The sequence below is a fragment of the Podarcis muralis genome, chromosome 4 (genome assembly GCF_964188315.1).
Source record: "Podarcis muralis chromosome 4, rPodMur119.hap1.1, whole genome shotgun sequence".
Classification (NCBI taxonomy): Eukaryota; Metazoa; Chordata; class Lepidosauria; order Squamata; family Lacertidae; genus Podarcis; species Podarcis muralis.
Genome location: NC_135658.1, coordinates 6,041,431 through 6,058,248, shown reverse-complemented (window position 1 = coordinate 6,058,248; position 16,818 = coordinate 6,041,431). Strand labels below are relative to the sequence as shown.

At 49.4% G+C, this 16,818-nt stretch overlaps 1 protein-coding gene across 2 annotated transcripts in view; it reads right to left on the bottom strand.

Annotated features, from left to right (window-relative positions):
• CLPB (ClpB family mitochondrial disaggregase) overlaps positions 1-16,818 on the bottom strand; it is a 76,450-nt gene that overhangs the window by 29,428 nt on the left and 30,204 nt on the right. For both annotated transcript variants that reach the window (XM_077926837.1, XM_077926836.1), the window contains exon 6: positions 8,318-8,415. In XM_077926837.1, the coding sequence (XP_077782963.1) occupies positions 8,318-8,415 (98 nt within the window). The remainder of the gene's footprint in view (positions 1-8,317; positions 8,416-16,818) is intronic.

Genomic DNA, 16,818 nt, shown 5'->3' with positions numbered 1-16,818 from the left:
TACGCTGTGGGTTAAACGACAGAGCCTAGGGCTTGCCGATCAGAAGGTAGGCGGTTCGAATCCCTGCGATGGAGTGAGCTCCCGTTGCTCGGTCCCTGCTCCTGCCAACCTAGCAGTTCGAAAGCACGTCAAAGTGCAAGTAGGTAAATAGGTACCACTCTGGCAGGAAGGTAAACGGCGTGTCCGTGCGCTGCTCTGGTTCGCCCGAAGCGGCTTAGTCATGCTGGCCACATGACCCGGAAGCTGTCTGTAGACAAATGTCGGCTCCCTCGGCCACTAAAGTGAGATGAGTGCCGCAACCCCCGAGTCGTCCGCGACTGGACCTAATGGTCAGGGGTCCCTTTACCTTTACCCAAACTGGGTGGCTACGCTCTCTCTCCAGCAGCATCTCTTGAGATTTATGGAAGGGGGAAGGGAAGGCTCCTCAGCTTCAGATGCGTGGGAAATGAAGTGGCATTTCTCAAAATAAAGCATTTGCCTTCAGCTGGAGGGTGAGAGGCGACTGATCTAAGATACAGTGGTGCCCCGCAAGACGAATGCCTCGCAAGACGGAAAACCCACTAGACGAAAGGGTTTTCCGTTTTGGAGGTGCTTCGCAAAACGAATTTCCCATGGGCTTGCTTCGCAAGACGAAAATGTCTTGAGAGTTCCTGCAGGGTTTTTTTCCTCCCCCCCCCCCCTTTTTCCCAAGCCGCTAAGCCGCTTATCAGCTGATCCGCTAAGGCCGCTAATAGCGCTAATCCGCTAATGGGCTTGCTTCGCAAGATGAAAAAACCGCAAGACGAAGAGACTCGTGGAACGGATTCTTTTCGTCTTGCGAGGCACCACTGTACAAGTATGCGGTTAAAAATAAAATAAAGAAGTGGGTCCCCAAGTGCATGCTTCAGTTAAAGATGGGCCCTACACCCTTGTGCAAATTAATTGAAACAATGTAGTTTATTGTGCAAAACTCACATATACATGTGCAAAACTCACATATACGTACATTAGTAACGGATATGACCTCCGCTATTTTTAAGCAGCATTTGAACACGGTTTGGCATGGAGTTTAATAGTTTCGAGCAGTCACTGTTGATTTTCGGATCCCTGTACCACACTTGAATCAGTGCCTGAATAAGCTTCTCCATAGTCGTACAGTCTGCAGCACGGAGGCGACACTTGCATATAGCCCACAAATTCTCAATGGGATTTACGTCCGGGGAATTCCCTGGCCAATCAAATACCTGTATTTGCTGCTCTGTCCTGAATTCCTTCACCACTTTCGCTGTGGGAGAGGGGGCTAGGTCCTGCTGCAATATCCCAGTACTGTCAAGATACCTCTTTTCCAGCTCTGGAATAACTCTCTTTCGTAGAACCTCAATATATTGTGGCGAGTGCATCATTCCTTCTGTTGGCTGCAGGCTTCCGACACCATAATGACTTTTCGTGTTTGTTTTGATTACAGGATTACGAGTAAGACAGAAAACAGGCTTTGTTTCAATTAATTTGCACAAGGGTGTAGGTCTGAAAACCTCGAGGGCCATTGGAAGAATCTGCCGCAATTCCTGCATTGCAGGGGGTTGGACTAGATGGCCCTTGGGGTCCCTTCCAACTCAACGATTCTCGGATTCTAAGACAAGGTGCCAAGGAGAAGCAACAGCAGAGGGCTGTCACTGTCACGCTGGCCATTGTGGGTGGGTGGGGAGAGAACGCTGGACCAGCTGGACCACCCTCCGTGGTCTGATCCCCCTACTCAGCCACACAGCCCACACCGGCTCTTGTCGCAAAAGCGGCAGCAGAAGCCGCCGCTTGAGAAACCGGCAGCGCAGTCCACCGGCCGGCTTTTCTGGTGTTTTCCTGTTACGGTAGTGACCTTGACAGAAGTTAAAAAAAATAAATAGCAACCAATCCAATTTTGGCTGCTGTTATCTGTCTACCCTGTAACCGAGACACCCCATCAGTCCTGATGCTTCAAAATGGAGCAATAACTTCCTTGCGGATCCCAGTGGGACGGCACTTGCTGGATTGAATCCAGAGCGCCAATGGTGTCGCTCCCTCAGGCTCCGCATATATCACCAGCCTCAAACTACTCCGGCCCCATCTATACATCTATGTCTCTCCAAATATATAGGCCAATTTTTTTCCTCCTGCCTTTTCTTTCTTTACATTTTGAAAAGAAAATAATGCATAAGAGCAGCTCTGCCATAATATATATGTTATCGGATGTGACTGACGGGCCAGAGGAAAGGCGGGGGGGGGGGGGGGGGAGGGGGAGGGAGCTACACAAAAGCTCAAGAGTGGGCAAAACCCCAGAAAGGGCTGCCTCAGCAAGGCCTTCTTTTCTTCAGCCTTTCTTTTCCATCTGCCTGCTGAAGTGAGATTCTTTTTTGTGTGTGTTTAATTTACATCCTCTAGGAACAGGGCTCTTCTCAAAATGCAGAGACTCAAGAGTTAGATGCTGAAACCAACAGTCTAGCCAGGGCGAGTGTCTCTGCAAAATGCGCAAACAACCTGTGGAACGCACTGCTATGTGACATTGCAGTTGCAGCCAGAACACCCAACTTTGGCTGAAATCCTAGGCACATTTACATGGGCGTAAGCTCCAGTGTGCCCTACCTGTAAGTAAATTTGCATAGGCATGGGCTATTACAGTGGTACCTCGAGTTACAAACACCTCAGGTTACAAACGCTTCAGGTTACAAACTCCGCTAACCTGGAAGAATTACCTCGAGTTGAGAACTTTGCCCCAGGATGAGAACAGAAATCATGTGCCAGTGGCGCAGCGGCAACAAGAGGCCCCATTAGTGAAGTACACCTCTGGTTAAGAACAGTTTCAGGTTAAGAATGGATCTCTGGAATGAATTAAGTTTGAAACTAGAGGTACCACTGTATTTAATTTCTTTAAATGTAAATGCCTCTTTTCCATTCAAGGTGCACAAAGTGGACCACAGTAGACAATAAAGTATTGTATTATGTTGTTGTTGTTTAGTCGTTTAGTCGTGTCCGACTCTTCGTGACCCCATGGACCAGAGCACGCCAGGCACCTCTGTCCTCCACTACCTCCCGCAGTTTGGTCAAACTCATGCTGGTAACCTCAAAAACGCTATCCAACCATCTCGTCCTCTGTCGCCCCCTTCTCCTTGTGCCCTCCATCTTTCCCAGCATCAGTGTCTTCTCCAGGGAGTCTTCTCTTCTCATGAGGTGGCCAAAGTACTGGAGCCTCAGCTTCACGATCTGTCCTTCCAGTGAGCACTCAGGTCTGATTTCCTTAAGAATGGATGCATTTGATCTTCTTGCCGTCCATGGGACTCTCAAGAGTCTTCTCCAGCACCATAATTCAAAAGCATCAATTCTTCGGCGATCAGCCTTCTTTATGGTCCAGCTCTCACTTCCATACATCACTACTGGGAAGACCATGGCTTTAACTATACGGACCTTTGTTGGCAAGGTGACATCTCTACTTCTCAAGATGCTGTCTAGGCCTGTCATTGCCCTTCTCCCAAGAAGCAGGCGTCTTTTAATTTCGTGGCTGCTGTCACCATCTGCAGTGATCATGGCACCCAAGTAAGTAAAATCTCTCACTGCCTCCATTTCTTCCCCTTCTATTTGCCAGGAGGTGATGGGACCAGTGGCCATGATCTTCGTTTTTTTGATGTTGAGCTTCAGACCATATTTTGCGCTCTCCTCTTTCACCCTCATTAAAAGGTTCTTTAATTCCTCCTCACTTTCTGCCATCAAGGTTGTGTCATCTGCATATCTGAGGTTGTTGATATTTCTTCCGGCAATCTTAATTCCAGCTTGGGATTCATCCAGCCCAGCCTTTCGCATGATGTATTCTGCATATAAATTAAATAAGCAGGGAGACAAAATACAGCCTTGTCGTACTCCTTTCCCAATTTTGAACCAATCAGTTGTTCCATATCCAGTTCTAACTGTAGCTTCTTGTCCCACATAGAGATTTCTCAGGAGACAGATGAGGTGATCAGGCACTCCCATTTCTTTAAGAACTTGCCATAGTTTGCTGTGGTCGACACAGTCAAAGGCTTTTGCATAGTCAATGAAGCAGAAGTATATGTCTTTCTGGAACTCTCTAGCTTTCTCCATAATCCAGCGCATGTTTGCAATTTGGTCTCTGGTTCCTCTGCCTCTTCTAAATCCAGCTTGCACTTCTGGGAGTTCTCGATCCACATACTGCTTGAGCCTTCCTTGTAGAATTTTAAGCATAACCTTGCTAGCGTGTGAAATGAGTGCAATTGTGCGGTAGTTGGAGCATTCTTTGGCACTGCCCTTCTTTGGGATTGGGATGTAGACTGATCTTCTCCAATCTTCTGGCCACTGCTGAGTTTTCCAAATTTGCTGGCATATTGAGTGTAGCACCTTAACAGCATAATCTTTTAAAATTTTAAATAGTTCAGCTGGAATACCATCACTTCCACTGGCCTTGTTATTTGCAGTGCTTTCTAAGGCCCATTTGACTTCACTTTCCAGGATGTCTGGCTCAGGGTTAGCAACCACACTACCTAGGGTGTACGAGGCATCCATTTCTTTCTGGTATAGTTCCTCTGTGTATTCTTGCCACCTCTTCTTGATGTCTTCTGCTTCTGTTAGGTCCTTTCCACTTTTGTCTTTTATTATGGTAATCTTTGTACGAAATGTTCCTTTCATATCTCCAATTTTCTTGAACAGATCTCTGGTTCTTCCCATTCTGTTGTTTTCCTCTATTTGTTTGCATTGCTCGTTTAAGAAGGCCTTCTTGTCTCTCCTTGCTGTTCTTTGGAAATCTGCATTCAATTTCCTGTATCTTTCACAATCTCCCTCGCATTTTGCTTGCCTTCTCTCCTCTGCTATTTGTAAGGCCTCGTTGGACAGCCTTCATGGATCACTGCTTCATGGATCCCCTTCATGGATCACTGCCTTGCCGTGGCGAAGGGGCTTGAAGAACTCAGAGAAGCTATGAACTATGCCGAGCAGGGCACACAAGATGAACAGGTCATAGTGGAGAGTTTTGACCAAACGTGATCCACCTGGAGGAGGAACCGGCAAGCCACTCCAGTATCCTTGCCAAGAAAACTCCATGGACAAAGACAACAGGCATATTGTATTATATCCCGGCCTAATCACTGAGATCTTGTGGGGAGTTGTCCCCCGTGGGCACAGCTCTTAACCAGTGTCCTGGGTCCAGACCTGTGGAACTCCCTCTCAACTGAGATTAGAAATGCACCTTCTTTGCTGAACTTCAGCAAGACGAAGATGTTCTTGTTCCAGCAAGCATTTTTAGGAAGGGTTCAGTATTATGATAAAGAATTGTATGGTTTTATTGTTTCATTTTATGTGGCTTGTTTCATGTAGTAAGTAAGAGATGTAGCTAAGTGGTGTAAAAACGTCTGAAGTAAGAAATATTATATGCATGTACATATTTTACACACACACACATCAGAACAATAACACAGGCCACTGCAAAGCGGCCACAAATTTAGAGCAGGGGCCACCTGCTCACAGTGGCCAACCATTTGCCCCCTGCCAGCAGGACCCAAACATTCAGAAGCTACCTCCAGCTGTAGAGGCAGAGCATAGCCAGTATGGGTAATAGCCACAGGTAGCCCTCTCCTCCTCCTCCATGATTCTGCCTAAGCTTCTTTTAAAGGCATCCAAGTTGGTGGCCATCACTGGCCCCAGTGGGAGTGAGTTCCATAGTCTAATTGTGCGCTGTGTGAAGTTCTTTTCTCCATCCTGAACCTTCCAAGGAAGCAGACATAAGACAGCTTCCTTGCACTGTGCAACAGGTGGGACCAACCTGTCGCATCAAACTCCTGAGTTTACCAGAGTGCCAGGCCAAGTATTACAACTGGAGATATGCTCCATGTGTTCTGCCAGGAGGCCTCACCTTGAGATGTCAACAGCGGGATCCTTCTTAGAGCCAGGCAATTGTGTTCTTTTATTGCTCATTAAAGACGTTGGCACCCCTCCCAGTCACAGCTCCAATTACGGGAAGATTTGCAGAGAGAAGAGGCTTTGGCGATTAGGAGGGAAGCCTTTTCGCAAAAGTGTTTGGGAACCTACTTTTGCAATGGGGAGTGCGCCAGTGGGGTGCGCCCACTGAGCACCCATGACAGGCTTGCTAACGGCTTCCAGCTGGTGGTGGAAACTGGAAGAGAGGGTGGAGGAAGGCCCAACAGCCAACCTAACTGCTAGCTGACCCACTCCAGCCTTGACCTGGTGGCTCTGATTCACGAGAAGCAGGCCATTTGGATCAGGAGACTTTTCCCTAAAAACAAATTGATTTCACATAGGAAGACTCCTTGTTGCTCTTGTCACCAGCATATGTAAATAAAATCGATGGGATGCGTCTGTCCCGTTAATAGTGCCACCAATTCATTCCGCAGCAGTGATCAAAATGAGCAATAAATTCTCAAAGACTCTCGGCGGGGCTGGGAAGCAGGACTGGCAACCCCTCTGCCACCACATCCCCCTCAGCTGCACATTCATCACCAAGCAGCCCCAAAGAGCACGGGATTTTTATGCACCCGCTGCCGCCTCCTTCAGCAAGACCCATCTCTGCGCAGATCTGTGCGTCTCCCCCTCCTCATCCAAAGGCTTTGTGGAGAAAAAGTTAGTTAAAGGGCAGCTCTGCCTCATGGAGGAAGGCTCCAGAGAGCCATTAAAGTTAGCATGATACTCTCTCTCTCCCTTCTCCTTGCTGAGATTTAAGCATGCAACTCCTGACATTTCCTTTATAAAAATTTCAAACGGCTTCCCTCCAGCAACAGCTCATTCCCAACAGCATCCATCTCTTGCGAGGGGGTGGGTTGCCACACGCTTGGCAGAACTCGCATGGACAAGCTCCTCTTCCCTAGCCCTGGAAGCTGCCACCTTGTGTGGTGCAAAAGCATATTAACATCGGAGCGAGTGACCGTTGCTGGAAGCGAAAGAGCCCCTATGGTTGTGGTGACACGTTTGGTGAACCCTCACTGTGATCAACTCCCACCCGGAAACCTATGTCCCCACTGTGGAAGGACGTGGGGATCCAGAATTGGCCTCCACAGTCACTTACGGACTCACGGTTAAAACCTGTGTTTATGGAAGACAATCTTACTCGGCTACGAGGGATCGCCAAAGAAGAAGAAGGCGACAGCAAGAGCCTGCCCATAGACATTTGGGCTGGGAATGGGGCACAGCGACAGAGGGGCCTGACTCTTGGTAGCAGGGTGAGGACAGGAAGAAGAGGAGGGAATAAAAGGGAAGCTACTGTCTGGGGGCCCAATTTCCAGAGGGCTGCGGAAGACCAGGCGCAGGACTGCTGTGACCCATCCAATTCCTCATCCTTCTGAAGCCCCCTGAGATGCATGGAGACAAGTGCCATTCCTTTATGCAATGGCACAAAGGCCCTCCTCTTGTTGGAAGATTCAGATAGAAGGAAGTCCTTCTTCACGTTGCACTTAAACTGTGGGACTCTCTGCTGCAGGAGGCAGTGATGGCCACCAAGCTAGACCACTAGACAAAGTCATGGAGGAGGGCTCTTGATGGCTACCAGCCATGACGGATGGCTATGTTCTGTCTCTGCAGTTGGAGGCAGAGATTCTTCTGAATCCCAGTTGCTAGAAATCACAGGAGGCGAGAGTTGCTCTTGTGTTCAAATCCTGCTTGTGGGTTTCCCACAGGCATCTGGCTGTGGTATGGGCTAGAAGGGGCCACTGGCCCTGATCCAGCAGGCTATTCTTATGTTTATTCCCCTCTTCACCTGTAGCACTTACCAACAGGAGGAGTGTTGGCATAATGAAGTTTAGTTATTTTCTACCCCATCTCTCTGCTGAGGGCAGCACAACAGGACGCACTGCCAGCAAGGTGGCACCAAGCACGGTTGTTTGCCACCCTTCCCATTCACATCCAGCCTCTTGCAGAAGCAACAGGGGAGCTGTTGGCGTCCAAAGCAGCACCATCGGATCCCGGAACCTTTGTCCCAAGAGCCATGGTCGCATTCAAATTGCATGCGCGGGCACAGCATCTACTTGCGTTGCCCCTGAATCCACCCCCCAAATTTCAGAAAATTGGCACAGCAGGGCAACGGACCCCTTTATTTGCTGCCCACCTCTCCGAAAGGTGGAACAGGAAGGCAGGCATACATAGGAGGTGACCTGAAATGCTTCGGTGGGATTTATTAACAGCAGAAACCATTCCCTGAATATGATTTGATCCCCGGCTGAGCACAGAGCGAATTCACAACATTCTCTCTGAGGCCAAGACCCTGGGACAGTTTCTATGCCACCCCTAGATTTTGGCACTAAAAGGGAGGGAGGGAGGGAGGGAGAAACCCATGAGAGCCAAGTCTTTGAATCCTCACCTTTGTTGCGGACGCTTTCAAGAGCTTCATGACCTCCCCCTCCCGTGCGTAATCCACGGCCGTGTGCCCCATTTCATTTCTCTGCAGGGGGTTGGCACCTGGAAGGGAAAAGACAGAGCTCAACATGTGGGATGGAGTCAGATGACGGGCAGCTTACAGCCTCTGAGCTATCCGGGGTCCTCTTTAACCTTTGCTCCGATCGGAAAAGGGACAATGTGCCACCAGCGGCGACACGTATGGATGTCAAAGGACACAGCAAAAGGGATGTGTCACCAGGAACAAGAGGCCTAGGCAAAAGGAAGCTGCAGAACTCAGGGGCAAATGTAACACCCCACTGGAGAAGCAAGCTTTCCGCTCTCCCGCCAAGGGCCGACAGAACTCCAACAGCCCTGCTGGAGTGGCCGCAAATAGGCGTGGTGCTCTTGCTTAATGGCCTCTGCTGTGGGACACTGCCCTGCTGTGGGCTGCTAATATCCAACATGACAATGAAAGATGGCAAGAAGAGGAGGGGTGAAAGTGACTGTGCCCCTTCACCACTCTTTGCTCTCTCCGTTCAGGGCCCTCGTGCAAACTTCTGTGTATCTGAAGAAGTGTGCATGCACACGAAAGCTCATACCAAGAACTAACTTAGTTGGTCTTTAAGGTGCTACTGGAAGGAATTTTGTTTTGTTTTGACTATGGCAGACCAACACGGCTACCTATCTGTTTTTGGCCACAGTATCTCAAAGCAACTTACAAAGAAAAAGATCACTCTAAAAGGCTATAGTAAAAAGCCAAAGGCCTGGTTAAAATGCAATGTTTTTGCCTGCTGCCAGGCAGGCGAGCCGCCCCAGAGACAGCAGAAGCAGGGAGCCACCACCGAAAAGGCACGTTCTTTTGTCTCCACCCTCTGGAGCTCCCATGGAAGGGGAACATGAAGAAGGGCATCAGATAACAATTGGTTGCAGGGAAGGGGAAATAACTCTTCCTTAGAGACGGTGTCCACTAAGACCCCGGGGTGAGTGGAAATTGTACTCAGTGGCAGGGAGATTGCTCTGCTCACCATGTCCCAGGTTCAGAATCAAGCAGTTAGAAGTTCAATCTCTAGCTAAAAGGATCTTGAGCAAGAGAGATGGCAGGGGGGCTTCTCTCGGCTAGAGACCTCCAGCCTGAAAAGACCATGCCAGCCTCAGTGGACTAAGGTTCTGAGCTGCTTTAAGGCAGCTGCCTATGCGCACACCACACAAATGGGCTTTGAGAGAAGCAACAGGCAGCTCCGCGGTAGAATCCTGGTGCCTGCAGTGCAATTTCCAAACCCCGGAAACAGTGTTCTGCTTGTCGCCTTGTCACAGCGTTGTTGGCACTGGCTGATCTGTTGCTACGAACCCAGGAGAGGGAGATTAGCTATTTCCAACATCTGGCATATAGGGATCTATATTTGCTTGCAGAATGAAAAATGTGCTCCATAAGCATCCATCGCAGAGTAATTTCTGTTGTGAGCCTTGTCGCGCCCAATAAAAAGTATGATCAGAACAGGTGAGATTATATATGGCCTGCCCTGGGCACTCAATATCTTTTAAAGAGACAGTGACCCACATCTAACGCACAATTCTTTCTCTTGCACAACAGTTTTGCGCTCTTCTGGAAGAGGAGGAGGAAGTTTCCTCGGGCCCCTCCAAGGAAGCATCCTCCAGGACAGCTCTGCCTTCCTCACGGAAGACCCTAAATTTCCTCCCGTTGATCTATTAATAATGGCTAACCAATATTGGCCTAATCCCCCTGTTAATGGCTTTGACGACTTGACTAATTGCTGCAATAATTGATAGAACCAGGCTCACACAAGCGGTCGATGGCCACCTCCGGTACCGGCGGCAATAAAATATTATGCTTCAATAAATAACTGGGGTGTCAAGACACTTGCTAACCCATCATCGCTGTCGTCGCAGAGGGTGGCCACTGGCTTCCCCCCCCAGAGCCCTGGCCTGACCTCGGCCCCTCTGCAGAGTCGGGGCAGCTGGCCCCAAGGAGCAGGGACTGCGCTCCGTGCCACCACAGGGCACACGCCTGCTGAGAGGGCACCAGCCTCCCAGAGCCGATATGGGATGCAATTTGTCACCTCCCACTCGCTGTCTCTGGCAGAGAACCAACACCTGGGCAACGCCCCAGGCTCCTCCTGCCTGCCTGCCTTTGCCCTCCCCAGCTCGGCTCATATTATTAGTAGGCCCCAGCTTATAATATTTGATAAATAGCAGGCCGGCTCGCTCCCAACGCCACCCCAGCAGCGCAGGACCCGAGCAGCTGCAGAAGGTCACTCATTGGGGAAATATGTTCCTGTCGGTGGTATTGAAAAAAGTTTAGCGGACTGACAGGTCTCAATTTTTCAAATTTTATTAAGTCCATCCTCTTAATCATTTGTCTTGAATTCCTTCAGATTCCAGATAACTGTCAATACGGAGGGCTGAGGGAAGGGATTATGGATGTATGCGGCTCTGCCGGATGGCTTTGGCTTGTTAATAACTGCAGGGCAGGGGGGGGGGGGGGTTGAGGAAAATGTGCAAAAGAGAGAGAGGCTGACGGGGGGGGCAGGGGGGGGTTGCAGCTGTGATGCTACTTTGTCAAATCCCCTATACAAAGTTGGGAGGGGCGGCAGGAGGAGCGCCAATCTGTCTTAGGAGGCAGCATACAAATGCGGGAGAAGGTGTCAGCCCAAAGGTCCAGCAAGTCCAGCCGCCTCGGTCCCAGGCAGTGGCCGGCTGGAAGCACATGGGATACAGGCCACCACAAAGGCAAGACTCCTCAGCCCCCCCTGCCAAGCTGGTTTGCCTGCTACTCACAGGTATACTGCCTCTGAACATGGAAGCCCCACAGACCCACCCATGGCTGGATCCGATCCTCCTTGGGTTTCTGTCTGATCCCTTTCAAAACCCATCTCTCCGCATTGTGGGGGAGGGTTGGGGAGGGGCATGTTCTTAAAGGGAGTCTGGTTCTTAGCTTTGTTGGCAGCCGCTTGTTAAAGTGGGATTTTTGTTTATAGCTGCTCCCATTTTCAACCTACTGTTCTAATTCCTCCTGGCCTTCGTTTGCTTGTCGTATTTGTATTGATTTTGTACTTGATAATTTTGCTGTTGGCTGCCGTAGTGCAGAAAGGCATTGCAATTGTTAAGAATTAATATAATGACAACAAATTTCACAATAATGTACTCTTGTTTAAATAAAAAACACAGCAACGGGCAGCTCTCAGAGTCTGGCTCCTTCCCTCCTTCCATAAGCAGAGCCACCCAGTCCAGAACCCTCTCCTCTCTTCTCCCGTGGTTTCCAGCAACTGGTATTCAGATGCATCACTGCCTCCAACTCATGGATAGCAGCCAGCAATATGAATTTTTCTATTCCTCTTTTAAAGTCATCAAGAGGGATGAAGAAGAGGATGCCGTGTGCCACTTGGCATGGGGTCCTGCTCCGTAGCAAAAATGTGGCATGGTTTGATAGGAGGGGCTTTGTACACATCCACTGCCTTGTTGTTGTTGTTTAGTCATTTAGTCGTGTTCGACTCTTCGTGACCCCATGGACCAGAGCACGCCAGGCCCTCCTGTCTTCCACTGCCTCCCGCAGTTTGGTCAAACTCATGCTGGTAGCTTCGAGAACACTGTCCCACCATCTCGTCCTCTGTCGTCCCCTTCTCCTTGTGCCCTCCATCTTTCCCAGCATCAGTGTCTTTTCCAGGGAGTCTTCTCTTCTCATGAGGTGGCCAAAGTATTGGAGCCTCAGCTTCAGGATCTGTCCTTCCAGTGAGCACTCAGGGCTGATTTCCTTCAGAATGGATAGGTTTGATCTACTTGCAGTCCATGGTACTCTCAAGAGTCTCCTCCAGCATCCACTGCCTTGAACACTGTCAAATACTGGGGTAAAGAAGGAAGCGTCTCCCAGGTCAGACCAGCTTTCGTATGATTGCTGATCCCTGCAGAATGTTGCTTTGCTTTACTCTGTTTGCATCATCTGGACGTACAGCTCTATGCAAAACAGCCCCTGTTGACTCAAAGCAGTGCCCCTGCATCTGTGGAGCTCTGCGGGGTGAGCAACCTCCCGCTTGCAGCAGCCAGGGGTGGGACGAGATGGCTGCCTTCAGCACCCCATCTCTGTGATTCTAGAAAGAACTGTGTTGCACTTCCCTTCCACGATAAAACTGCTCCCTTTCCTCTCTCTTTACAGGGGATATACGCCTCTTCCAAGTTCTCTCAATTGCTTTCTGGTCTGTACCCACATAAGACCAGCTGTTAGTTTTAGATTGTCCACCCACCACATAGGTGGTTGCCCCCTTGGTCCTTTAAAGCCGTAGGGTCTCCACACTAATGCTGCTTTATTCCATCGACCCAAGTAGCCTCTTGCCATCATTTTCATTGCAATACAAGTGAGATATCCAAAGCAGAGCAATAAAAAAATTGCTATGTGAGCGAGATATCCAAAGCAGCAACTGTATTCATCAGCTACAAGGAATAAACTGGCTGCAAGGTTTCTTCTCTGGAAGTCACAGTAGGACTTTGGAAGTGTGTGAGTGCATGAAATGTCACCTACCGTCAGCAGGACTGACTTCAAGCCCCAAAACAGCCAGTCCAGCCTTTGCCAGGAGGAAGCCGCCTTTACAGCCGTACAAGGGATGACGCCGTGTCATCAGCCATCATCTCTGACAAGCCCTGACATCCTTATTGCTCTACATGGCTAGTTAAAGTAATAGAAAGAGACTCCTGTCCTCCTGAGCCTCACCGTGATTGAATTAACATGATCACCCTTTTTCCAGTAAAATAAACGTGCTTCTGATATGGGGCGGCACAGATACTTCACAGGTAGCTTTTTAAAAACGGAGATAGCAGCAGCTCTGCGCCAGCCGCAATAAATCCAGCTCTCTCTGCCAACAGCTCATGGTTCTAATCACCTCCACCGTCGACAAAGTGTCACCTGTCTCAGCTGGGCATGACAGGTGAAAGCCACTTCCCGGAATATTTATACAACTGAGCTCAGAAGGGCGGGACACCTGGGGTGCTGGGCACCCTCCAGCCGCCTCCAAAAGGGCCAAGGTCTCCTCTTCTGGGCCCCCACCTTGTGCTGGCTCTTTTACATTCTGAAGCCAAGGTGCAACAAGTCACAGATCTCAGGGAATCTTTCCGTAACAGCAACCATGATTTACATAGCACCACAGAATTGCTCTAGAACTCGGGGACATCTCACGAAGCTGAATGTTGGAAGGTTCGAGACAGATAAAAGAAAGGGACTTCTTCACATACTGCGTAGTTAAACTACAGAACTTGCCTTTGCAAGGAGGCAGGGATGGCCACTAACCCGGATGGCTTTAAAAGAGGACTGGGCAAATTCATGCTGCAGGAGGGGAGAGCTGCTCTTGTGCTCAATCCTGCTTGTGGGTTTCTCACTACGGCATCTGACCATCCACTGTGAGAACAGGATGCTGATGGGCCACTGGCCTGATCCAGCAGGCTCTTCTTAGGTTCTTATGCGCAAAGCACTTCACTTACGCTTTTTGCTTAGTCGTTTAGTCGTGTCCGACTCTTCGTGACCCCATGGACCAGAGCATGCCAGGCACTCCTGTCTTCCACTGCCTCCCGCAGTTTAGTCAAACTCATGCTGGTAGCTTCAAGAACACTGTCCAACCATCTCGTCCTCTGTCGTCCCCTTCTCCTTGTGCCCTCCATCTTTCCCAACCTCAGTGTCTTTTCCAGGGAGTCTTCTCTTCTCATGAGGTGGACAAAGTATTGGAGCCTCAGCTTCAGGATCTGTCCTTCCAGTGAGCACTCAGGGCTAATTTCCTTCAGAATGGAGAGGTCACTTATGCTACCTTGCTGTTTAAGGGAGGCCAGTGAGCAGAGAAGACTCTCTCTGCTGTAGCATCACTGCAACACATTACCCGCAGTAGGAGTGTACTCAGAGAGGGTTTTCAAAAGCGGCCCAAAATTGTAAAAGTCCTTCCCATTAGATCCTCATATAAGCTTGAATCTGAAAGTTTTCTGGATGTACTGTGTGATTTCTTCATCTGAGCTGGCTTTTAAATGGCCAGAAGCGGAACAGACTGTAAGAGCTGGCTGGCCACTAGGAGAACAAGGTGCCGGACTACATTAGTCCCCTGAGGCTATCAATGGCTACTGGTCATAATGGCTCTGCTTTGCAGTTTGAGACAGCAATGCTTCTGAATACCATTTGCCAGAGAATGCTCTCGTGCTCGAATCCTGCTTGCGGTTTTACCACTGCAGCATCTGGTTGGCCACTGTAAGAACAGGAGGCTGGACTAGATGGGCCTTTGGCCTGATCCAGCAGGACTGCTCATATGCCCTTGAGTTATCAATTAAAGAAATAAACTGGACAGAGGAATGTTTCCCCCCTCTCTTCTAGCACTGGAGTTTGTGGAGATCCAAGGAAGCTGAATGTTGGAAGATTCAGGACAGATAAAAGAAAGGACTTATTAATGCAGTGCATAGTTAAACTACGGAACTCCCTGCCACAGGAGGCAGTGATGGCCACCAACCTGGATGGCTTCAAGAGAGAAGTAGACAAATTCATGGAGAAGAGGGCAATTGAAGGCTATTACTCTGCCTCCACAGTTGGAGGGATGTTTCTGAATACCAGCTGCTAGAAGTCACAGGAAGGGGGCGCGCTCTTGTGTTCGACTCCTGCTTGTAGCTTTCCTGCAAGCATCTGGTCGGCCACTGTGAGAACAGGATGCCTGATACCCAAACATGAATGGATAACTTCTCCTTCTGTCAAATGCTGTAGAGAAGATCCACCTGACCTGATTCTCCAGGATCTTCTTACATTCTTGTGGCTCTCTAATGTCAAAAATAGCCTGGCACATGGAAAGTCGGTGTGTTACGGCTTGAGCCTCCTCCTAACTTTCCAGGGCCACTGACTTCTTTCTTTGAGGGGGAATTCAGACATGCGGTTCCCCCTCTCCTATGCTGCCACGAATGTGTGAACCTTCTTGGCCCCGTGTGTGCAGCAAGGAAAAAACAAGTGCAAAAGAGTCAGTGACTTCTGTCTCCTATCACACACACACAAACATTCCCCCGCCCCGTTCCCTTTATATGGCGCTATTAAATGTCTTACAAATGGTTGTGTCAGTGCGAAAACCTCTGTGCCCAGAAAGACTTCCGAGGGCTCCATTTGCTCCCCACCCTGTGGGGAAACTATTCTTAAAAGCTTCGACACAGACATAAACCTGCTGCTGGTCAGGCGCTTATTGCGCTCCCCGTGTCGGGACGCTGGAGCCCTCGACGCCGTGACAAGATTGGCTTTTACATCCCGGTCTCGCCGGAGTTTAATTACTGGTCTGGGGCTGCTGGGGTTGGAGCTCGCTGCCTTCAGATATGGGGGGTCGATACCGCTGGCCCACAACATATTGAGCCCTGGCGCTGGCAGACTCTATTGCACTATTTAATCATCTTTTGCAAAATTTACAGTGCAACAGAAGGAATCAATACGGAATTTATCACATTCTCTTGTAAATATGAGCAGGATGAGAGAGAGAAAGGGAGAGAGAGATCTAGGCACAGAGAAGCAGGACCTTGGCAGATGCTCTATTTTAAGGGCAAACCCACAATGTGGGAGGAAGAGTGGCAACTGCACTGGGACCAGCGCGACATCCTCTTCCGAACCAGAATCCTGTGGTCTGTTTGGAAGTGGAGACGGGAAATGAACAACCTTGTAAGTTCTGCATTTGCACTCATGAGTTGCAAATGCAAAGGGGTTTGTTTGTGCTCCTGTAAAGGAGTCCTCTGGGCTGCTTCCATCACATTCCCTTCTGTGCCCACATCTGACCTCTCCATAGCTCTGCTTGATGAGACACCACCATTGCAATCATCCCAACCTACATCACTGGACCAGACCACAGTCTTTTGCTATGCGAATGATGGAGACGGCGCTGCGCTGGGGCAAGAGCCCACACACAATGGTCCTTGCTGCCTTTTGCCCTGCACAAATGCCAGGGGTGAGACAAGGCCACTGGTATTTTCCATTCATGGCAATACGCTGCTAAGAGGCCTGTGAAAAAACAGAGGTCTGTAGGGCATCGAGTCTGCAGCAGAGAATGCAAGGGCCAATTCCACATTACACAATTCTAGGTGCACACCTACCACCTGAGTTGTTTTAAGGTAATCAGGAACATGAGGAAATTAGTATTTCACCTTCTGAGGAAAAACTAAATCAGCCAATGAAGCAGAGGGCTATCCTATTTAACCAAAGAATCCAGGCACGGTAAAAACATAATAGCCTGCTGGATCAGGCCAATGGCCCATCTAGTCCAGCATCCTATTCTCATAGTGGCCAGCTAGATGCCCTAATGGGAAACCCACAAGCAGGATTTGCGCATGAGAGCCGCTCTCTCCTCTCCTGCTGTTTCCAGCAACTTGTATTCAGAAGCACGGCTGGCTCCAACTGTGGATTTAGACTAATCAAAATTAGACTAATTCATTTGTCTAATTAGCCACTCACAGCCCTTCCTGCCATGAATTAGTCCGATCCTCTTT